Source organism: Puntigrus tetrazona, chromosome 12 (assembly GCF_018831695.1).
Source record: "Puntigrus tetrazona isolate hp1 chromosome 12, ASM1883169v1, whole genome shotgun sequence".
NCBI lineage: Eukaryota > Metazoa > Chordata > Actinopteri > Cypriniformes > Cyprinidae > Puntigrus > Puntigrus tetrazona.
The window spans coordinates 9,576,141-9,595,126 of NC_056710.1; the positions used below are offsets into that span (position 1 = coordinate 9,576,141).

The following is an 18,986-nucleotide window of genomic DNA, read 5'->3' on the forward strand; positions in this document are numbered from 1 at the left end:
CTTCTAAAAGTCTCTAAAAGTGTGAGTGTGTGTGTGAGAGAGAGAGATCTGAGCTATATTAAAATTTGAATTAATGAAAGACACGGACACATTTTCCATGTTGTGCATAACTGTCTCTTTTTTGGATTTTTATTTTCTTACAAACCAGGAAGGTAATGTTAGTGTTATGTAACAGGCTGTACAACACATCATAAAGACATAAAAATAACACAAAGATAAACAAATAATACAAACAACTGAAAAGCAGCAATGGGCCGACACGAACCCTGTGTTTTCACATTTTCTGATTTACATAGCAAGCATTCATTCAGACATCGCCCTTGGCAATAAAGCGGGATTGCTAATGCAAAATGTACTCAAGTATGTCATATTGGCAACAAAATTAAAAAAAGAAAGAAAAAAAAAAACCCTAAATGGATAGAGATATGCCTTCACAGAGGGTACTGTAAGTCTAGATACAATCAAAAGAGTAGATTTTATTTTTTTTTGTCAACGTTTTTCCAGCAAGGGCTTACATTTGTGCAATCTTAGTCAAAAGAGGATACAAAAAACATGGCAATATAACTAGCATGGAGTAAACAATTAATTATGAACAAATCACATTCCCAGTGTAAACACCAACTCTGGGGTCAGGTATACCAGTAGACGTCTTTATCTCCCAAAATTCCTCATGAGTCTAGACGCATCTACCTGATGTACGAATAAACTGAATAAACAGTCCTTATTGTTGAACAGGATGTTAAACGCAGAACATAAACAGAGCTTGCCATCGAGTTTTTCTACCTGCCACTATTAATTTCAGAAACACTCGCATCCCGGTTCTTACGCTAACGTTTGTGAGTAAACAAATGGGCTCAACAGCAAACGAACAAAAGACGAACTCCGAACGTAACCCATGTGTAAACAACATCTAAAGCAGTGAAGCATTTTAAACATAAGACAAGGACTTCCACAGGTGACTGGCCTTAAACAATGGGCAGCGAATGATGTAAAGACTATCGAGATGCACATCTGGCCAAAACGGACACACAAACACACATACAGCTTCTTAAACTCTTTTCTTCAGATATTTTAGAGTGCTTTGGGGTGGGGAATGGGGCGAAATGTTTGTATTCATCCAGTTAAACTATGTCACAATTTGGGTCCTATGAAGTGATTTTAGTTGGTACTCCATAAATGGTTATATATATACACGTGTATTCACAAAAAAAAAAAAATCTTGCCTTCCTGTCTTTATGTAGCCATTTTTACTTTGCATTTGACTAAACACTGTTTGCTGTAATTTGTTAATAAATACACAGCTATAAAAACCAAATATAGAGGAGAATCTGGAACATAAGTAAACACGGAAAGCGATGAAATAACATTTTCTTCCTGATAAGGTGATTTTGCTGCATCCTTTATCGTGTTGACGTTGTCGTTGAACCAGGTCTTGGTTATTTCCAGGTTGATTTGTCCGTTGCAAGTCTTAAGAAAAACATGAGTATAAATCCAGGGTTGTGCTATGAATTGGTGGTTTAGCGTTGCTTCGGTCCAGTTTTATTTCAGTGTGAAAAACAGGCTCTCAAAGCAAAAACTGACAGGGTGATATATAGCTTTAGATGTATGAGACCGAAAAGAAAAAAAAAAAACGTAGAGCCTGCAGTCAGTTAATTTAATGAGAAAGACTAAAAATCGCCCACCAGTGTCCGAAACATAAAGTGCAGGCAGTGTCTTTGTCTCTGGGGATTATCATCACCCTCCTTCAAAACAAAACAAACACAAAAGTATGTCTGAAACATGCAGAGATGAGTGAGTTTGGTGCAGCGAAACGATTCTTCGTCCTCAACGCCTGAGGGGGGGGCTGCGCTGAAATTTGGTTTATAGCGAGGAAGATGATGCCGATATCCTCGCTCGAGTCTGTTTTTACTCCACCCGTATGAGCAGGCCGTACAGAAGCGTGCCTCCCTTTTCCTTGGTGATCCATTCGATTTCTGCATTGCTGAATCGAGGATCGAGGGGCTCGCTGATACCCAGCGAGGTCGGGCCCACTTTGTAGGAGCCCGGCCGCACGCACACCTGGAAGCCCACCTGGGCCTGGTGACAGCGGAGGGAACGCGGGTCTCGAAATCTGCAAGGAAAAGAGCAGCTGTCATCGTTTTCAAATTCATTTGCTAGACCACCATGCTATATATTCTCTCCCGTCTCTCTTTTTCTCTAGAAGCGCTGCTGTTGACTCACTGCACTTTGGGGGCGAAGACCTCCAGGCCAGAGTAGCGCATGGTTGGAGAAAGCTGCACGCGGGGAATCTCTCGCTCCGGGGCGCTGTTCTCCTCGGGCTCCCCGTAGCTGCCGTGACCCTCCGTCTTCACCGGGGACAAGGAGAAAATCGAGGACGATTCTGCTCAAGGGAAAACAGATAAGCTCAGGTGCGCAGATTTGTTCTAATTCACACATCCGCACGTTTCATTATCAGATCATTTGCTGTTGGTTTTTTTTTTGGCATATGTAAACAAAAGGATAATTCAGACCTTTTAAATGAAAAAGAACGTGGGCTGAAAACCTGAAATTAACCTGCTGTTTTGATTATCAGAGATTATAGCAAATAATGATATTTAACATACAGGTCAGACATAATAAACAATAAATACATAATTATATTACAATACTAAAATTATAATATTATAAAAATATGTATATAAATCTATTTATTTTAACATTAATATTAATTATAAATAATCAAACAAAATTTTGCTTATGAAAAATTGCATATAACATATATTTGGTAAAATAGCAAAATTGTAAAATATTACAGTTTAAAATAACTACTTTCTATGTTAACATTTAAAAGTGACATTTTATGTGATGACAAAACTGAAAACTGGAGTAATGGCTGCTGAATATTCAGTGTTAATTTACTGATTTGGTGCTCAAGAAACATTATCACTGTAGAATTTTATATTTAATTTTTATTTTTATATTTAATTTTCTGATTTTTTTTACATTTTATTCAGGTTTCAGCATTTGTTACATAAACAATTCTATTTTAAATGTATTCACCATCATGTTCAATTCAATTTCATTCAACTTCATAAATCTTTGCTGAATTAATTTACTGAATAAAAAAAAAAAAACTTGTTGAAACTGTAATGCAATTTTCGTATTACATTTCCAATGGACTAAATTAAAAATTATTTTAAAATTCTAAAAAAATAAATAAAAAATTAGTTGTTACCAACCTGACAAGAGTTGGTTGTGGTCCAGTATGCGTCTAAGTGAGCCTACACTAGTGCCGTGGTACGCAATATGCCACTTCTTGAAGGCATTGGAGACTTCACAGTGGGTCTTGATCCTGTTAAAATACAGACAATACCTCATTAATACTGCTAATACGAAATAATTTGCACATTTTCAGAGCTTGACTACGGAGTTAAATTAAAAATAACTGACTGGAGTGCGAAGCGGCACCAGCCGAATGGCAGAGCGTAGTCTCTGGGAGGCTCCCCTCGCTTGTAATAGGCCTCATCACCCCTTAGTTTGTGACAGGACTCACAGTAACATAGGTTGTACTTTGCATCCTCATTAAAATAACCATCTGAAAAAGGAGGACAGAGGGAGAGATATATACCACCATAAACAATCAAACTGCTGTTAAAACACATATTAATAAGTCAAAATTAAATCTGTGGCCACAGAGGATTATTATTATGTGCAAGGTGTAATGCAGTTATACCAGGCAGTGTGAGCAGTTCTTTGAATCTGGAACATAGGGCCTGGTACTCGCACGTCTTATTGGGGTTGACCTCTGGAGGCGGCGTCCAGCAGACACTCTCCTTTATACCTGTCAGAGACACACAGCACACGTGTTTAAAACTGTCACAATACAGCCGATATAAGACATGGGGTCCAAATATCACGCACCATCCACCATATCAGCCTTCTCCATGTCCCCTTGACAACGCATGTCTCCTCTCTCCCCGCCAACCACAGACACGTGATTTGTCACTATAGTGACCTAAAAATACAACAAGAGACAGTCATTTCCGATGCATCTATACAAAGGTTTCATATAAAGAAGTTCTGATTTTTTTATTCATTAATAATTTTGTTTACTTATATTAAAATAGGGCCTTAAAGATTTTTTTAAAATACAGAGAGATTTTTTTTATAGATGTGCCGAACAAACAACGATATTGGATATTATATAAATAGCAACAGAAATGTTTTTCTTAAATATATTTAACAAACCATTAACAATGAACTCCTAATTCCTTAATAGGTAGGATTGCAGAGGTAGAATAATAAGTAATAATAATAGGTAATAATAATAAATAATAATAAGTTAGACACGCTAATAAGCATTGTTCCTTATACTAAAGTGTTACCTTACTCTCTTTTTTATGTGGTGCATTCTATGAAAAAACTTTTGTGGAAAGCCAGATTATACAGGCACTGACCTGTTCACACTGGCCATAAAGGTCAATAAGGGGGTAACAAGGGCTTGGGATGTCCTGGGCTGCTACGCCCTGATCCATGCCGTTAACAAACAGATGGAGGCAACCACTGCTGTCCACCAACAGCCCCAAAATGGTCCCTTCAGGACAGGTGTCCAGGTTAGGACCATAGTTCTCACAAATCTGAGGAAATGACAGAGAATTAGGAGGAAATATGGAAAGAAACGTTAAAAAAAATTCAAAACAAACATGAAAGCAATGAAGTAAAATGAAAAACAAAACAAGGATGTGAAGTTCAATGAGTTGTTCACCTTCAAAGAGTTGTGAAAAACAGAGTCTCGTTGCAGTAGCCAGACGGAGCGTTTAAGGCAGCAAGCTGTGGAAGGGAAGTTGAGGCGGTCTGGCGAATGACCAATCACACCCAGCGACAGGGAGGACGTCCATGATGGATTTAGCCGGTCTATCTGAAACTGTGGAAAAACGACAATTAGCACCGTAACAGACAGTGTCTCCAACTTCCAAAAACACTCACACACAAACACCTGGAAGAGCTGCTGGCGTGGCAAAGCCTGAGCTGTGACCAGTAGACCCTGGTTGTAGCTCGACACCCTGGCGGCGGTCAGGTTCTGATTGGACAGCTGGATATTTTTTCCGTGATTCTCCAAAAAAGTCATGACCGTGGGCACCAGTGCAGGCTCGTTTTCACACTGAGAGTTGAAAAACAAAACTCGGTATTAAAATACAGCCATTCGAGCTTTGATGACGTGATCCTCTGAGATGACGCACCTCTCTGACGGGAGTGCTGTCCTCCTCTCCCTCGCTGCAGCTGTCGGGCGAAAGCGACGGAGCTTTAACACTTTCTGAATCCTCGACTAGCGTGGAGCTGACGATGGACAAGGCGGTCACCTTTCCGTACAGGTCCAAAACAGCATACACGTTCTGAAACAAAGGTGGATGAGCAGACTGAAAAACTGAAAGATTTGACATATTAACAGAAATAGCAGCATACTTGTACCTTCGCCACTGCAGTGGCTGCTGGTCCCATGTCTTCTCCATCAATGAGGATGTGCATGGTATCATCACTGCATCTCTTCACCCCAACACGATTTCCCACCTAAAGTATAATATATAACATGATATACACGTTCTTCGCAAAAACGTTTTTTTTTTTGTATGCCATGTTCTTTTTCGGTGTGTTTATGTTTGTATTCGTGTCTGATTTGTTCCAGTTCAAAAGTGTTTACCAGCTGCAGCAAACCTTTTTTAAAAAAAAAAAAAGTGAATATCACAACAGTTGGTTGTTTGATTTTAAACGAAGTATACCGGGACCTTAAAGGAATAGTTCACCAAAAAATCTAAATGTACTAACCCTCATGTCATTCCAAGCATGTGTGAGTTATATATCAATGTCATGTTTCAGTTTAAAAGTGTTTACCAGCTGGAGCAAACGTTTTTACATTTTTGATTGTCTCAGCTGTTGGTTGTTTGTCTTCAAATTAAGTATGCTGGGAATTTATAGGAATAGAATTAAGATGTTGTCATTATTTACTCATACTTATGATGTTCTAAACCTGTGCAAGTTTCTTACTTTGGCATCACGGAAGTATATAACATTAGCGTTGTCAAGCGATTAATCCAACAAATGTTTTTGTTTACATAACGTGTGTATTGTCTATATTTATTATATATATATAAATACGCATACATGCATGTATACATTTAAGAATAATATTATGGTTTTTATATCAAATATATAATACAAATATAACATATAATGAATATAAATATATACACATGCAAATATATGTAAATATTTTCAAAATTGATATTAAATGTGTTATAAATATTCACATATTTAATAAACAAAAACGTATTTTCGATTTGCCTAATCATCTGACAATACTAATTTTAATATGTATTCAAATATACGTTTATTTTAAATTGTAATAACATTTTATAATATTACTGTTTTTTACTGTGTATTTTTGTATGTTTAAGCTCTTTAAAATCAGGAAGATTCTGATTTATTGTTCATTTGTTGAAAAAAAAAAATCATTCTGAATGGGATTCCAGGGTTATCGTTTCTTAATCATTGTCACAACTGTGGTGTGGACTTCCCTCTTAGCATAAAATTTGAAGAAATCTAAAAACTTTACTGTGACAGTTTTTTGTCATTGATTTGAATGCGTCTGTAATCTCTTACAGTTAGCCGATCCAGAGAGCAGCCATAGTTCTGTCTCTGCAGCACTCCGTTCCGCCTGACCTCTGAGCCGGCGAGGACCCAGGTGACCTTTGACCTGAGCTGGGTAAGCGAAGGAGAGAGGCCGCTGAGAGGGCAGGATGGTAGGTCAGGGGGCTGCAGGGTGGTCAAACCCACGTGAAGGGAACCGGACCATCTGTCATCTACCTTGTTAATTTTCACCTAAAAAGGAACAACAACAGGACCGTATGTGAATAAAACACAAAAATTTGGTCATCATTTACTCACCATTTAAGTTCTTTTCTCTGTTAAACACATATTTTAAAGAGTGCTGGAAACAGTTACCATTGACGTCCATAGTATTAAAAATGCTATGGAAGTCAGTGGTTGTTTGGTGACCAGCAAACATTCTTGAAAATGTCTGTTCATAAGAAGAATTCACACAGGTTTGGAAAAACTGAGGTTGAGTAAATAATGACAGAATTTTCACTTTTAGGTGAACTACATTAATTAAAACGAACCTACAATGAAAAATACTTATTTAAATGTTCATTTCAACTTTTAATACGTTATTGAAATCAAACGCTGTGTCTTTTAATAGTATGTACTAACGAACTGTATTTTTATGAACTAATGTTTACAAAATACTGTAACGAAAGTATTACCGTTGTTAGTCAGTTGTAAATTAAAACACGTGCCACATCTCACCTCAAACACCTCATCTGTCTTGAGCTCCTTTGCACTAAACACAATTCCATGGGCGTATCCATCGACCCTCAGCGCTTGACAACCGTCTCCTAGTAACACCACGTTCTTACCATGTTTGCTGTGCAGGCGATGGGCAACCCCTGCCACTAGAGGGGGACGAAGACACAAAAGTAGACCAAAACATACGATCCTGTTTAAAACTGGTGTTGTTGACAATGATAAAATCATCTTAATAAATATATACCGCCTCAAATGCAAAAAAATTATGAATAAAAAAATTTAAAAAAAGGATAATACCTGGAGAGTGTATGGGGAAGCTCTTCTCTGTGATGTTACTGGTACACAGACTATTATCCAGTGGCCCCGATGAACTTGTAATGGACACTTGCACACACTGACCATAAAGATCGATCACAGCATACACTTCTATAAAAAAAAGAAAAGAACAAAGAACAAGAAAAGAAAGAAAGAAAGAAGGATGTTAGACATTATCAAGTACTGAAACATCAGTGTTGCATAAGGAGAAATAGTTTTCTTGAAAATGACCTGGTGGCAGCCCGGTACAAGCTACACCCTGGTCAAGGCCGTTGATGAAGTAATGCAGGTCTCCGGTAGCTGTACGCATCATCCCAATCCTGGAGCCTGTGGTCAAAGAGTCCAAGTCACAGCCGTAGTTATTCCTCATGGTATTCCCATCCTGCATGATCGCCGTGCCACTACAGCAGAGAAAGAGCAAGGAGAGACGTAAGGTGTCAAGTCCGACGGAGAAAGTAGTTTTGACCTATCAACCCACAGCTCACCTCAACATCCAGGTGTCATAGTCAATGTCAGTCATTGTATTAGGGAACTCCAATTCTTCTGGTCTGATTGCGGTTACTCCTGTCAAAAATACAAAATAAAATCTGGTTCTTATTTGAGGGTTCCAGTAAAAAAAACAACACAAAACCAAGTGATTATTGGAAATGATGGTAGCAGTTTCTATTAGGGTCTCTTAAACGTGCAATGTGTAATATTTAAGAGGATCTATTGAAAGTAATGCACTATAATTTATGCATCTATGTTTTCAGAAGTGTACAAAGACCTTACACAATGAACCATTACGTTTTAAATAACTCGATGAGCTATTAATATCTACATACACCACGGCTCCTCTTACATAGAAGTCGCCATCATGTTTGTACAGTGTCCCTTTAAGGACAAAAGGAGCATGTTTTGTCAGAGTACAACACTGACACACAATGATGAACAAGTAACAGTAATAATTTACAATAACATATTTATTTAATTATTCAAGAAATCAATAATTCATTAGTTTATTTTTGTAAAGAAACTAGTGCTGTCAATCGATAAAAAACAAATTAACTAATTGCATATTGCAGTAAAGTTTTAACATAAATAATTATATATATATATATATAATAAATAGAATTTTATATTGCAATAGTTTCACACTCAATCTTTAAATTAATGTACAAACAACATAAAGAAAGTATATTTTATAAACTAGTTCAGGTGAATTTAAATCAGTATTGGTATTATAGGCTAATTTTATGTGGTTGTTTTCTCTATAAAATTGTTTATTGCATGCACATCCTTTCATTTATTTTGAAATGAAAGGATACATTCTACAGCGTGTGCTGCAAGCACAGTACCATTTGCGCCTGAAACATCTCAAGCTTGATGTGCTTGTAAAGATGTTCTGCGACTAAATAAATGCACTTCTTGACAAGAGAAAAAGTGACAGAAGCATCAGTGACTTTTGTGCCTTAAAAAGTCTAGTCTGTTTATAACTCGATCTCAACCACTAGATGCTAAAATGTATATACTGCACCTTTAGCAAATCGCTTATTAGCAGGCATATTACTAGAATATTAACCATTTATTAATTATGCGCATATTACTGCCTTATTCAACATCCCTAATTTAGGAATTTATTGAGGGAAATGGCGTAATTAATAAATCAATAAGTGTTTCCTATTCTAAGGTGTTACCCAAATAATAATAAATCGGTTCCTTTAAATTTATGGAGCCAGTATTTTTCTACCATGTTCCCTTGAAACCATGTTTTCTGCAATACAGCACAGCAATACAGTGATATTCCCAGTAGAATATAGACTCTTATGAACCAATATTATTTAGTAAACCAGAGACTTTTTTGGTAAATTAATGGTATTTAAGTTAATCAAGGTCATTTCTTTTTTTAGTGATTTGGGGCTGCTTCTTTAGTGAATTAGCGCTATTTTGTTAGCGAATTAGCAATATTTAATTACTGAACCTGTGGTGTTTCTTAGGTAAATTGGGTATTTCTTTAGTAAATTAGTGTTATTTTCTAGTAAATTGACTAGCATTTATTTAGTAAATCAGTGCCATTTCTTTAACAAATAGTGTTATTTAGTTCATTTCTGCCAGTTCATTTGAGAGTATGAGGTATTTTTTTCATTAAATCAGGGGTATTTTATAAGTTAGTGGTATTTCTTTAGTGAAGAAGTGTTTTATACAAGCTGACCTGCTTCTATTGAGCCTGACCAACGATCCACCATTTTCTGAATTACAATTTCAAAGAGCTCTCCATCCCGAAGGCACCTGTACAGTGAGACACACAAGCATAAAATATTCATTTAATCGATGACTGATCCATCAAGATCAACCAGCATGATCTAAGCACTTAAGAGTTCGTGCCAAAACCAAAATAACCTGTTTGAAATAACAATGGCGTCGTTAAACTCGCTTCGGCAGTTCTGCCTGAGAGCCGTTCGGCCACCGTTGGTGATGACGGCGTTTGTGCCGTGCAGCTGATGAAAACGCAAGTCGTTGGCAGCTGTAGCTCCCGAAACTGAACATGGGCTACCAGGGGACATGGCAGTAGGGCCCTCAGAGCTGTCATCAGGCAAGGGAGGGAGATCAGCTGTAAGAGAGAGAAAGATTTTTAAAAGAACTGCATGCCATCAATCCACCCATTTCTACTCTCTCTTTACTGCTCGCACCCATATCATCCATGATGGTGGCCTGGGCAGCCTGTCCGTACAGGTCCACCACGGCATACACACTGGGCGGAACATTCCAGGCTGCAGGGCCTTGAGGCACTCCGTTCACAAAGAAATGCAAACTCCCATCTTCCTTTCGGACAACTCCCACTGTATCTCCAGCCTGTATACATTCACAAGAAGTGCATGAACATAAAAAAACAGCTAAACCAGGATAAGCTATTATAATTGATAAAAGAGGCATAAAAGTCTTACCTTTTTACCCTCAGAAGTGACAAAAATTGCTATCAGTAATTACTCAAAAATACTGTAAGACTTTCATTCATCAAAACACAACACAAATTAAGATATTTATGATGAAATCCGAGAGCTTTCTGACCCTGCATAGTCGGCAAGGCAACTGACACGTTCAAGGTCCAGGGAAGTAGTAAGGATATCATTAAAATAGTCCATGTGACATCAGTGGTAAAATGGTAATTTTATAGAGCTATGAGAATGCCATTTTTGTGCAAAGAAAACAAAAATAAAGACTTTATTCAACAGTTCTTCTCTTCTGTGTCAGTCTTCGATGTGTGTTCATGAGAGTACCACAACACACATTCTAACGAAGAACATACATGCTCTGGGCCTTGTTTACAAGGAGAGGAAAGTACATGTTGCGTGGTACTGTCTTGAATGCACAAGAAATTTGATACAGAAGAGATGAAATTGTTGAATAAAAGTCTTTATTTTTTTGTTTTCCTGACGCACAAAAAGTATTCTCATTGCTTCAGTTGAACTACTGATGTCATACAGACATTTTGATGGCTCTTGCAATGCCTTTGCTGCCTTTCTAGGTATTGAACGTGGTAATTTCGTTGCTGTCTATGGAGGATCAGAAAGCTCTCAGATTTCACAAAAAATATCTTCATTTGTGTTCACAAGGTCTTACAGGTTTTGGAGACACTATTCGGTTAAGTTTAACCAACATGGGAGGCGATGGGCTTGACAGATGTGTTCACAAAACCTTCACTCTTCAAAACATAAATGAATAATGTGAATTTAGCGCTTCAAAACTATTTGGACCAAAACCCCTAAATGTAACTTTTTTTCTGTTTCGGCCAAAAGCCTATGTTTTATAAAAACTGTGTTAACGTTTTTCCAAAATTCTTAATTTCAGTATACTGCGAAACGTTTAGGCCAGGCTGCGATACTCACTTTTAGACGGTCCAAGTTGTGCCCATATTCATCAAGAATTGTAGTTCCATTGTGCATGACACCATTTCCAGTCATCATCCAGGTTCCTGTGAAGATATCGTTGCATTAGATTGGCCATCTACCAACACTCGTGCATTTTACATTTGATGCTACAGGGCCACTTTTAATCAGTCAGCAGAGCTTTCAGTTGTGACCTGTGGTGTAACTGTGTAGCAGCACTTTACCTGAGCGCAGGTTGGTCATGGTTGATGGTAGCTGAAGATAGGCGGGATTATGAGTAGTCACACCAATCTCTATAGAACCTGCCCATTTGTCCACCATTTTGTCGATGCGCACCTGGAAAACCTCATTGGAGTGCAGCGGACGATTGCTAAGCACGACGCCATGATTGAAGTCATCCGTCGCACTGTGGAGAGAATAAGATTTTATTGAACCGCCCCATGATGCAGTAAGCTGATTTTTAGATTAAATGAACTCACTGAGGCCGTAAAGCAGTGCGGCCATCGCTGATGATTGCAGCCTTCTGCCCACAGTTTGGATGGAAGAGCAAGCGGTCTGGAACATCAGGCTCAGGGGTCAATGAGAGAGCAGGTCGAGGCCGGCCCACGTCAGGTGACAGTGCCCTCATGATGGCATTGTTGCGGCGTAAACGATCACTGTGGTTATGGTTGTGGACGATGGTGACCTTTACCGCCATGCCATAGAGATCCACCACTCCATACACTACTCCAGGGGTCTGATTGGCTGCAACCCCTATGATTTCGGGAAAAGTATTTTAGAATAATCTGAACTGTGAATTTTTTTTATCACCGTGATCTGAAGTTACTCTCACCCTGGTCAATGCCGTTTATGTAGAAGTGCAGAGCTCCACTGGCTTTCCTCATTAGCCCTATGTGATCCCCTTCCTATGAATAACAAGCGCATAAACATGTTTGGCATGCTGTTGTATATAAATAAACAATCACCTTTAGTATTAGACTACACAAGATAATCATAGGACTCACAGATGCTGCCAACTTACCTGGAGTTCATCCAGGCTGAATTCACAGTATTCCCGACGAGTCCCCTTCCCATTGGTTAAAATCCCACAGCCACTCATCATGATTGTGCCTTAAAAAAAAGAAGAATGCAAATAAACCTATGATTTATTTATATAACACACACATGTGCATGTTATGCATACTGTAATGATTCTGTGAGAAATTAGGATTTATTTGACAGAATAATAAAGATGGTACCTGAACGTAAATTGGTCATTGTTGCAGGGTAGTCAAGATTATTTGGGTTGTGGGTTGTCACCCCAATTTCAATGGAACCAGACCATTTATCCACCAGTTTGTCAATGCGTATCTAAAACAGACAAGTGTAGCTATATAATTAGAGGTGTAGTACTTTTACTATTTAACATTTGTATTGTATAAACGTTGCCTTTCAAGAGCATCATAATATTATTAATTAGTTGCACCATGTTTGTACCTCTAAACACTTTTTTTGTCAATTAGGATTAAAAAGATTATTTTATGTATAAAATTTTGCTCAATGTTATTTTAATTTGCAAATCTATTAAGGGAATTTAAAAAACGAAAAATAAATAAAAATTACTTTTTATATTGAAATAATTAATGTTATACTACATTAAGTTAAAATTTTAAGAGGTTAAAACATAAATAAAATAAAACAAATTTGATCAACATAAATGAAAAGGTACTAAGTACTTAGAAAAGAAGCAAAATGGGAAAAAGAGTGGGGGTGGGATAGGGAAAGGTCAGTGAGTCGGGACATCTGAAGCGCAACGGTGGCGCCCACATGATACATATTTTTTTAGTCTAAGTCTTAAGTCTTTGATGATGAAAGTAAAAAGAATAACAGCATTTATCAAATTTTTTGTGATATTCTAAATGTCTTTACTATCCCTTTTGACCAATTTAATATATCCCTTCTATACAAGAAAATGAACTTATAATATATATATATATATATATATATATATATATATATATATATATATATATATACACACTAATAAACTATTATATACCTCAAACATTTCGTTGTGTCTGAGTGGTCGATTGGTCATGACGACTCCATTATTGAACTCATCCAGTGGTCTCCTCCTTTCTGCCGTCTTATTGTTGTTGCTTAGTTTGATCAGCGTGCCACACTTCTCATGAAACAGCAGTGCATCATTGGTTGTCATGCCGCCAGCGGCCACCCCCAGTCCCGCCACCCCACCAGAGCTCCCCGCTGGGCTGCTATTGCTGCTACTGCCTCCACCTGTCCCTCCACCACCAATGCCACTGTCACTTCCTGTTCCTCGTCCTCCACCACTACTTCCTGTGCCACCCCTCGAGGAGTCAGAGCCTCCCCCACCCACCCCCAAGTCCTCTCCACCCTCATCCTCTGAACGATACAGAGAGACAATGGCATTGTTGAACACATCAAATAACTGGTGCTCGGTTAAAACTGTGAGGGGGAAAAAAAGGAAAAAGATAAATACAACAATAACATTCCCATTCCAGATTTACAATGATAAATAGCCATGGTTTTAAAAGTGACGTACCACTATCAGGTTCAAAGTTGTTTGGAAATTTGTCGGGCCGACTGTGTGCCCTTGACACCTCAGGCACTGATGAGAAAACAAAACAGTAAAAATGCGTTCATTACGTTTGGGTCAAAGATATATCAAGAGGGTCTGCGATAAAGCAAAGAAAAAAAATCTTTAAAAATGTAGTTAAATAGAAAAACCCTACAAAATTCTTATAATTTAGGTTCTCTAAGCCTTTTTGAGAAATTTTCAATAAAATGAGGTGTGGTATACTTATCAAGCAAACTGTAATAACCTTTTCCTTAGACACTGAATACAAGCATATGTACACTTAAATGCAAATACATTAATAAAAAAAGTAAATAATAAACATATATATTTTATATATTATGTTATTTTATTATGTGTGTGTGTGTGTGTGTGTACACACACACACACACACACACACACACACACACACACACACACACACATATATATATGCTTTTTTTGTTAAATAAATAACACATACTATGATCATGTTTTTGTACTCGATATTATGTGGGCTACTTTTACCTTCCTCTGCTGATCCATTCATCATGGCTGTTGTAGCACCAGCTGCAGACAGCATGATAGCTCCAGCCCTATCATCATGGTTACGGCAAGCATCCGCCATTATGGACACCGCTTGCGTCGACACAATCTCATCCTCCACCTCTTCATCCTCTTCCCCTTCCATTTCAGGTGGGGGTTCACAGCTTACGACAGTCACTTGGGTACACTTCCCATAGAGGTCCACCACTGCCCATAAACGGGAAGGAAGTCCACTTGCCGCCGTGCCACAGTCCTGCCCGTTCACCCACAGATGCAGCTCTCCTTTCCCATTCCGCTGGATCCCTACACGGTCCCCTTCCCCTAGCTGGTCAAGGTCACGACCGTACTCCTCCAGGACTGAGCGGCCGTCCTTTAGCACAGAGCAGCCGGACACAATCCACGAGCCCCCTTTCAGTCCCGTGGCACTGCTGGGAAATTCCAGGCCGGCTGGGTCCAGCGCAGTCACTCCAATCTCTATAGAACCGCTCCACGAGTTCACCTGGACCAAAGGAAATAGAAACGTTCGCCAGTTAGTCAATCCCTTTTTGACTCTTTATGAATAATCTCAAAAGTCTCAGAACCATGGTGAGCCATGTGTCTAATAAAAATAATTTTAAAGATAATTTATAAGCATTAGGCCTAGTACCTTTAATGTACAAAATACATACTCAATGTTTGGGTTCAGTGTTTATTTGCCAAGTATACATTAAATTGATCAAAAGTCACAGTAAATACATGTATAATGTTACAAAATACTATTAGAATGATTTCTGAAAAGTTATGTGACACTGAAGACTGGAGTAATGGCTTTTGAAAATTCATCACTGGAACAAATTGCATTTGAAAACATTTGCCTTTTTACTGTATTTTTAATCAAATAAACACAGCCTTTGTGAGCATTTAAAGAGATTTTTTTCAGAAATGCTTGATTGATGCATGTATAGCCTATATACCAATTTTAGCATTTCAATGAGGATTTCCACAGATAAAAATAGGGGACAAACACATTGAAAATAATACATAATTAAGGTCTAGAGAGCAAACATGAAAATTCTAAATTAAATATTAATAACAATGATAACAATTATATATTGATTCTATTAATTGCAGGAAATATAAAAGCTGTCTAAATCCTCCTTTTAGTTGTGGGACTGTTCTTGTCTAAACTTTGTTATCCATCCACCAAAGAACTTCCTGCATGTAGAGTCAGCTCCAATGTAAATAATAATTTGTAGATGGGTACTTCCCTTTCTGGATACTCTTGCACATAAGAGCGTTTTGGAGTCAATCCGGGAAACTCTTTTAGCTACTTGCTATACATTCAAACCAATTTTTTAATGTTTACTCGCGGACTTTGTCCAACGCAACTGCAAACCCTTCAAACGACCATTCTGAGGGCTGAATTAAAATTATTTTCATTGGTAATTAACATCATGCCACAGATGCCATTAATTGAGCTAAACCCCGAGCATTCAGTTAAACAAAACTCTATCTTACACGCTGAAATGCTGTCTCTAGCTTTAGCATCACTACTGCATTCCTCAAATGTCTGTATGTGGATGGTATGTAGGCTGTCAGTGGTGTATCTGGGTTAAGGCAGGCTGAGGAGAGGGACAGGCGGCGCTGAATGTGATAAAGTTATTTCTCTAATCTGGTTACATAAGTGACCAGTAATCTGTCCATTGTCTTTTTCCTATCTGTCTAGAAGCAAGGAAACAGGAAAAAAGGAAAACTAGAATAATATCAGGGAACAATAGCAATAATATTGTTTTGCTGTGCCCTTCCCTTCTCAAACTTTAAAAATTGAAAGTCATTTCTTTTAAAAGTTAGGCGCAGACTAAAATAAAATTGCATTTTAGATTATTGGGTCACAATTGCTAGTAACCGCATTGATTACTTTGCATTTGTATGCACACTAAATTCACAAAATGCACACAAGCTCTTGAACACATTTTCAATTTAATACGCTTTTGGAGTATTCCACATGAGCAATGATGTTCCCAGCAAACATATGACACTGTAAAAACGCTCGCCTGACAGCACGCGCAGCAAGGTCCTCAAGCAATGCCAAGTGTGACATCCTTAAAAGCAGTTCTAACACAATATTACAGATCTCAAACACTAATGCAAGCCTTCCTTACTTTTTCATTGTAAATGATTAAACATATTAAAAATGAAATACCCATGCATGAAATTTCCTCGTAACATGACTAGAAAACCCTTTGAATATGGCTGCATTCGAAACTGCATACTTCCGGACAACATAGCAGGAAGTAAAAAAACTGCATGTGAAGAGAGTGGTGTCTAAATTTACAGTATACATTAAAAAAAAGCATTTTTAAGCACAGATTTAAATCTAAAGATGTTTAGTGAACGGGACCGATTGTGTTTATTTATTTAGTGGTATTAGTTAAAACTTATTTTTCCATAAATCTTTCTAAAATGCATTCTTTTCTTTTCACAGTAACATAATAAATTAAACTATCATACAGTGACACAACAGGGTTTTGATATACAACATTATCCTGCTTGGGTGGTCAAACCCAGTCCCAGTGGTTTATCTTACCTAAAGCGATAATTGGTTGCCTTCTTATGCCCTTGATTTAAAAAAAAAGCATTAAAACACCCATGGCATTATTATGTTCACTATTAAAATCACAGCTTATACACTGCGAAAAGCAAATAGAAGAGGCAGCGGCAGTGTAAGAGATGCCCCGCTGTAAAGCCATATGGTACGTGAGCAGACAGCAAGGTCACTCTTAATTAAAAATCCATAGACAACAGTACAGACTAGCCATATGAACTAAATGCTTGTTTAGCGATCAACAAAATGCATTAACAAAAGGAAAAAAATTTAATTTTAGGTAAGAAAGGTCAAATACGTTTACATAAATCAGCTGACCGTCTATCAGCCTTAAAAAGTGTAAAAAGAAATGGACTACAATCTGAAAGCTGAAAATGTCAAAGCATAAACTTTTCATTATTATGTGTGACTATTTACAGAGATTTGAAATCTTCAAGGTTGATGTGAAATGGCATTATTTTTACGTAAATAATACCTATTATGCATCTAGGCAGCGACTGTCTTTGGTTTTGAGAATTGCCAACGAGAGGAAAATGGGAATATTCATTTTAATATGATTTGTAGGGAAGACGTATTGCTTACGCAACGCTTCTAGTCATAGATTTGCAAACCTAACAATTTCAGGACCTCCACTACAATTCATGAAGCCTGAGACAAAACATATTTGTGTGGTTCCCTTCTCCTACAGGCCTACCCCTGGTCACAGAAAATAACCTTCCCAGTTATTCTCTCTGACCATGCTGTATTTGCTTTGGTCATCTTGTTTTTGAACGAATCACCTGACTGAATGATTTAATGACTCGCGACTCGCGAAAAGACAGTGACTTGATATAACCTGCAGAAAGGGTCGCTGAACTCATCAGTGAATTCAAAAGAATCGATTCACTGGAATGAATCAAAACCAGCAGCAAAGGACACAACACACGGTGTGCGTATACGTTTACAAGGGCTTACAATTGAGCATACATATTAGTATTTCCCAAAAATATCCTGTGTATACGCGGGCTGTTGTGATCAGATGAGATTCATCTGATAGTGATGGAATCGCGAGGAATGACAGCCCAGGAATAGCCAAGCATACCTGCATCCAAAACATCAACAGCACTGACAAACCATGACAGATGACTTCAAAAGCCGCAGCACACGCACGTCCTGAGACATCCACACACCTAACCACCGGCACGACCTATGAATAAGCTCTGACAGTGAACCACTGCAGACGATCTGACACACTCCCACCCTTTTCTCGATTTCTCTCTCTCCCTCTCCCTCTCTCTCTCTCTCTCTCTGGTGGGACATGCTTGTTTACCTTCTTGTCGATGCGGACAGTGAAGACATCGCGGTCCCGCAGCGGCTCCCGACTGAGGACCAGGCCGTGGTTGAATTCCTGTACCGGCTGATTCCGTTGAGCGGTTCGGTTGGAGTTCGATAAACCGATCAGTTTTCCGCTGCGCGGATGCAGCTCAGCCGCCATCTTCGCACGGGCGGCGCGGTGCACGACACCGAGCGTCGTTTTGCGACAGCGGAGAACCGCTTGTGGGCAGCTCTCCATTGGCCGGGTATATTTGTCGGCATAAATAAATATCAGGGCATTAACGCTTAAGTGTGTAAATAGAATACAGCAAACGTACACTAGATAATAAAACTGGATAAATGTGCTGGAGGTAGGTAACATGTGAGTATACAGACATGCTCGGTTCATAACATCACAAATGAAGTTAGTGATAAATTAAACTACCCTCTCACACGAAAGATTCAATTA

The 18,986-nt window shown here is 38.3% G+C and overlaps 2 protein-coding genes across 2 annotated transcripts in view; both read right to left on the reverse strand.

The window, feature by feature from the left end:
• thrab (thyroid hormone receptor alpha b) overlaps positions 1–18,986 on the reverse strand; it is a 628,197-nt gene that overhangs the window by 264,488 nt on the left and 344,723 nt on the right. The window lies entirely within an intron of this gene.
• neurl4 (neuralized E3 ubiquitin protein ligase 4) lies at positions 92–18,791 on the reverse strand. The gene is made up of 29 exons (XM_043253297.1): positions 18,534–18,791; positions 14,623–15,139; positions 14,083–14,148; positions 13,561–13,985; positions 12,761–12,872; positions 12,544–12,632; positions 12,355–12,427; positions 12,002–12,275; positions 11,747–11,928; positions 11,523–11,608; positions 10,326–10,488; positions 10,036–10,246; positions 9,848–9,924; positions 8,142–8,220; positions 7,888–8,057; positions 7,639–7,767; positions 7,342–7,487; positions 6,637–6,855; positions 5,449–5,547; positions 5,220–5,372; positions 4,976–5,140; positions 4,745–4,903; positions 4,437–4,616; positions 3,901–3,994; positions 3,713–3,820; positions 3,430–3,574; positions 3,219–3,331; positions 2,221–2,380; positions 92–2,110 (listed from the first exon to the last, which is right to left on the reverse strand). Exons 1-29 carry the CDS (start codon positions 18,774–18,776, stop codon positions 1,906–1,908), a joined length of 4,842 nt encoding a protein of 1,613 aa, XP_043109232.1. The 5' UTR covers positions 18,777–18,791; the 3' UTR covers positions 92–1,905.

What these genes read in the sequence shown, in the direction of transcription:
- neurl4 (XM_043253297.1), bottom strand. Translation starts at nt 18,776, where the DNA reads ATGGAGAGCTGCCCACAAGCGGTTCTCCGCTGTCGCAAAACGACGCTC. An exon ending in TTTATGGCCAGTGTGAACAG is followed by an intron (nt 3,995 to 4,436) that starts GTCAGTGCCTGT and finishes TTGTATTTTTAG; the next exon opens with GTCACTATAGTGACAAATCA. An exon ending in AGAACTGCTCACACTGCCTG is followed by an intron (nt 3,575 to 3,712) that starts GTATAACTGCAT and finishes CTCCTTTTTCAG; the next exon opens with ATGGTTATTTTAATGAGGAT.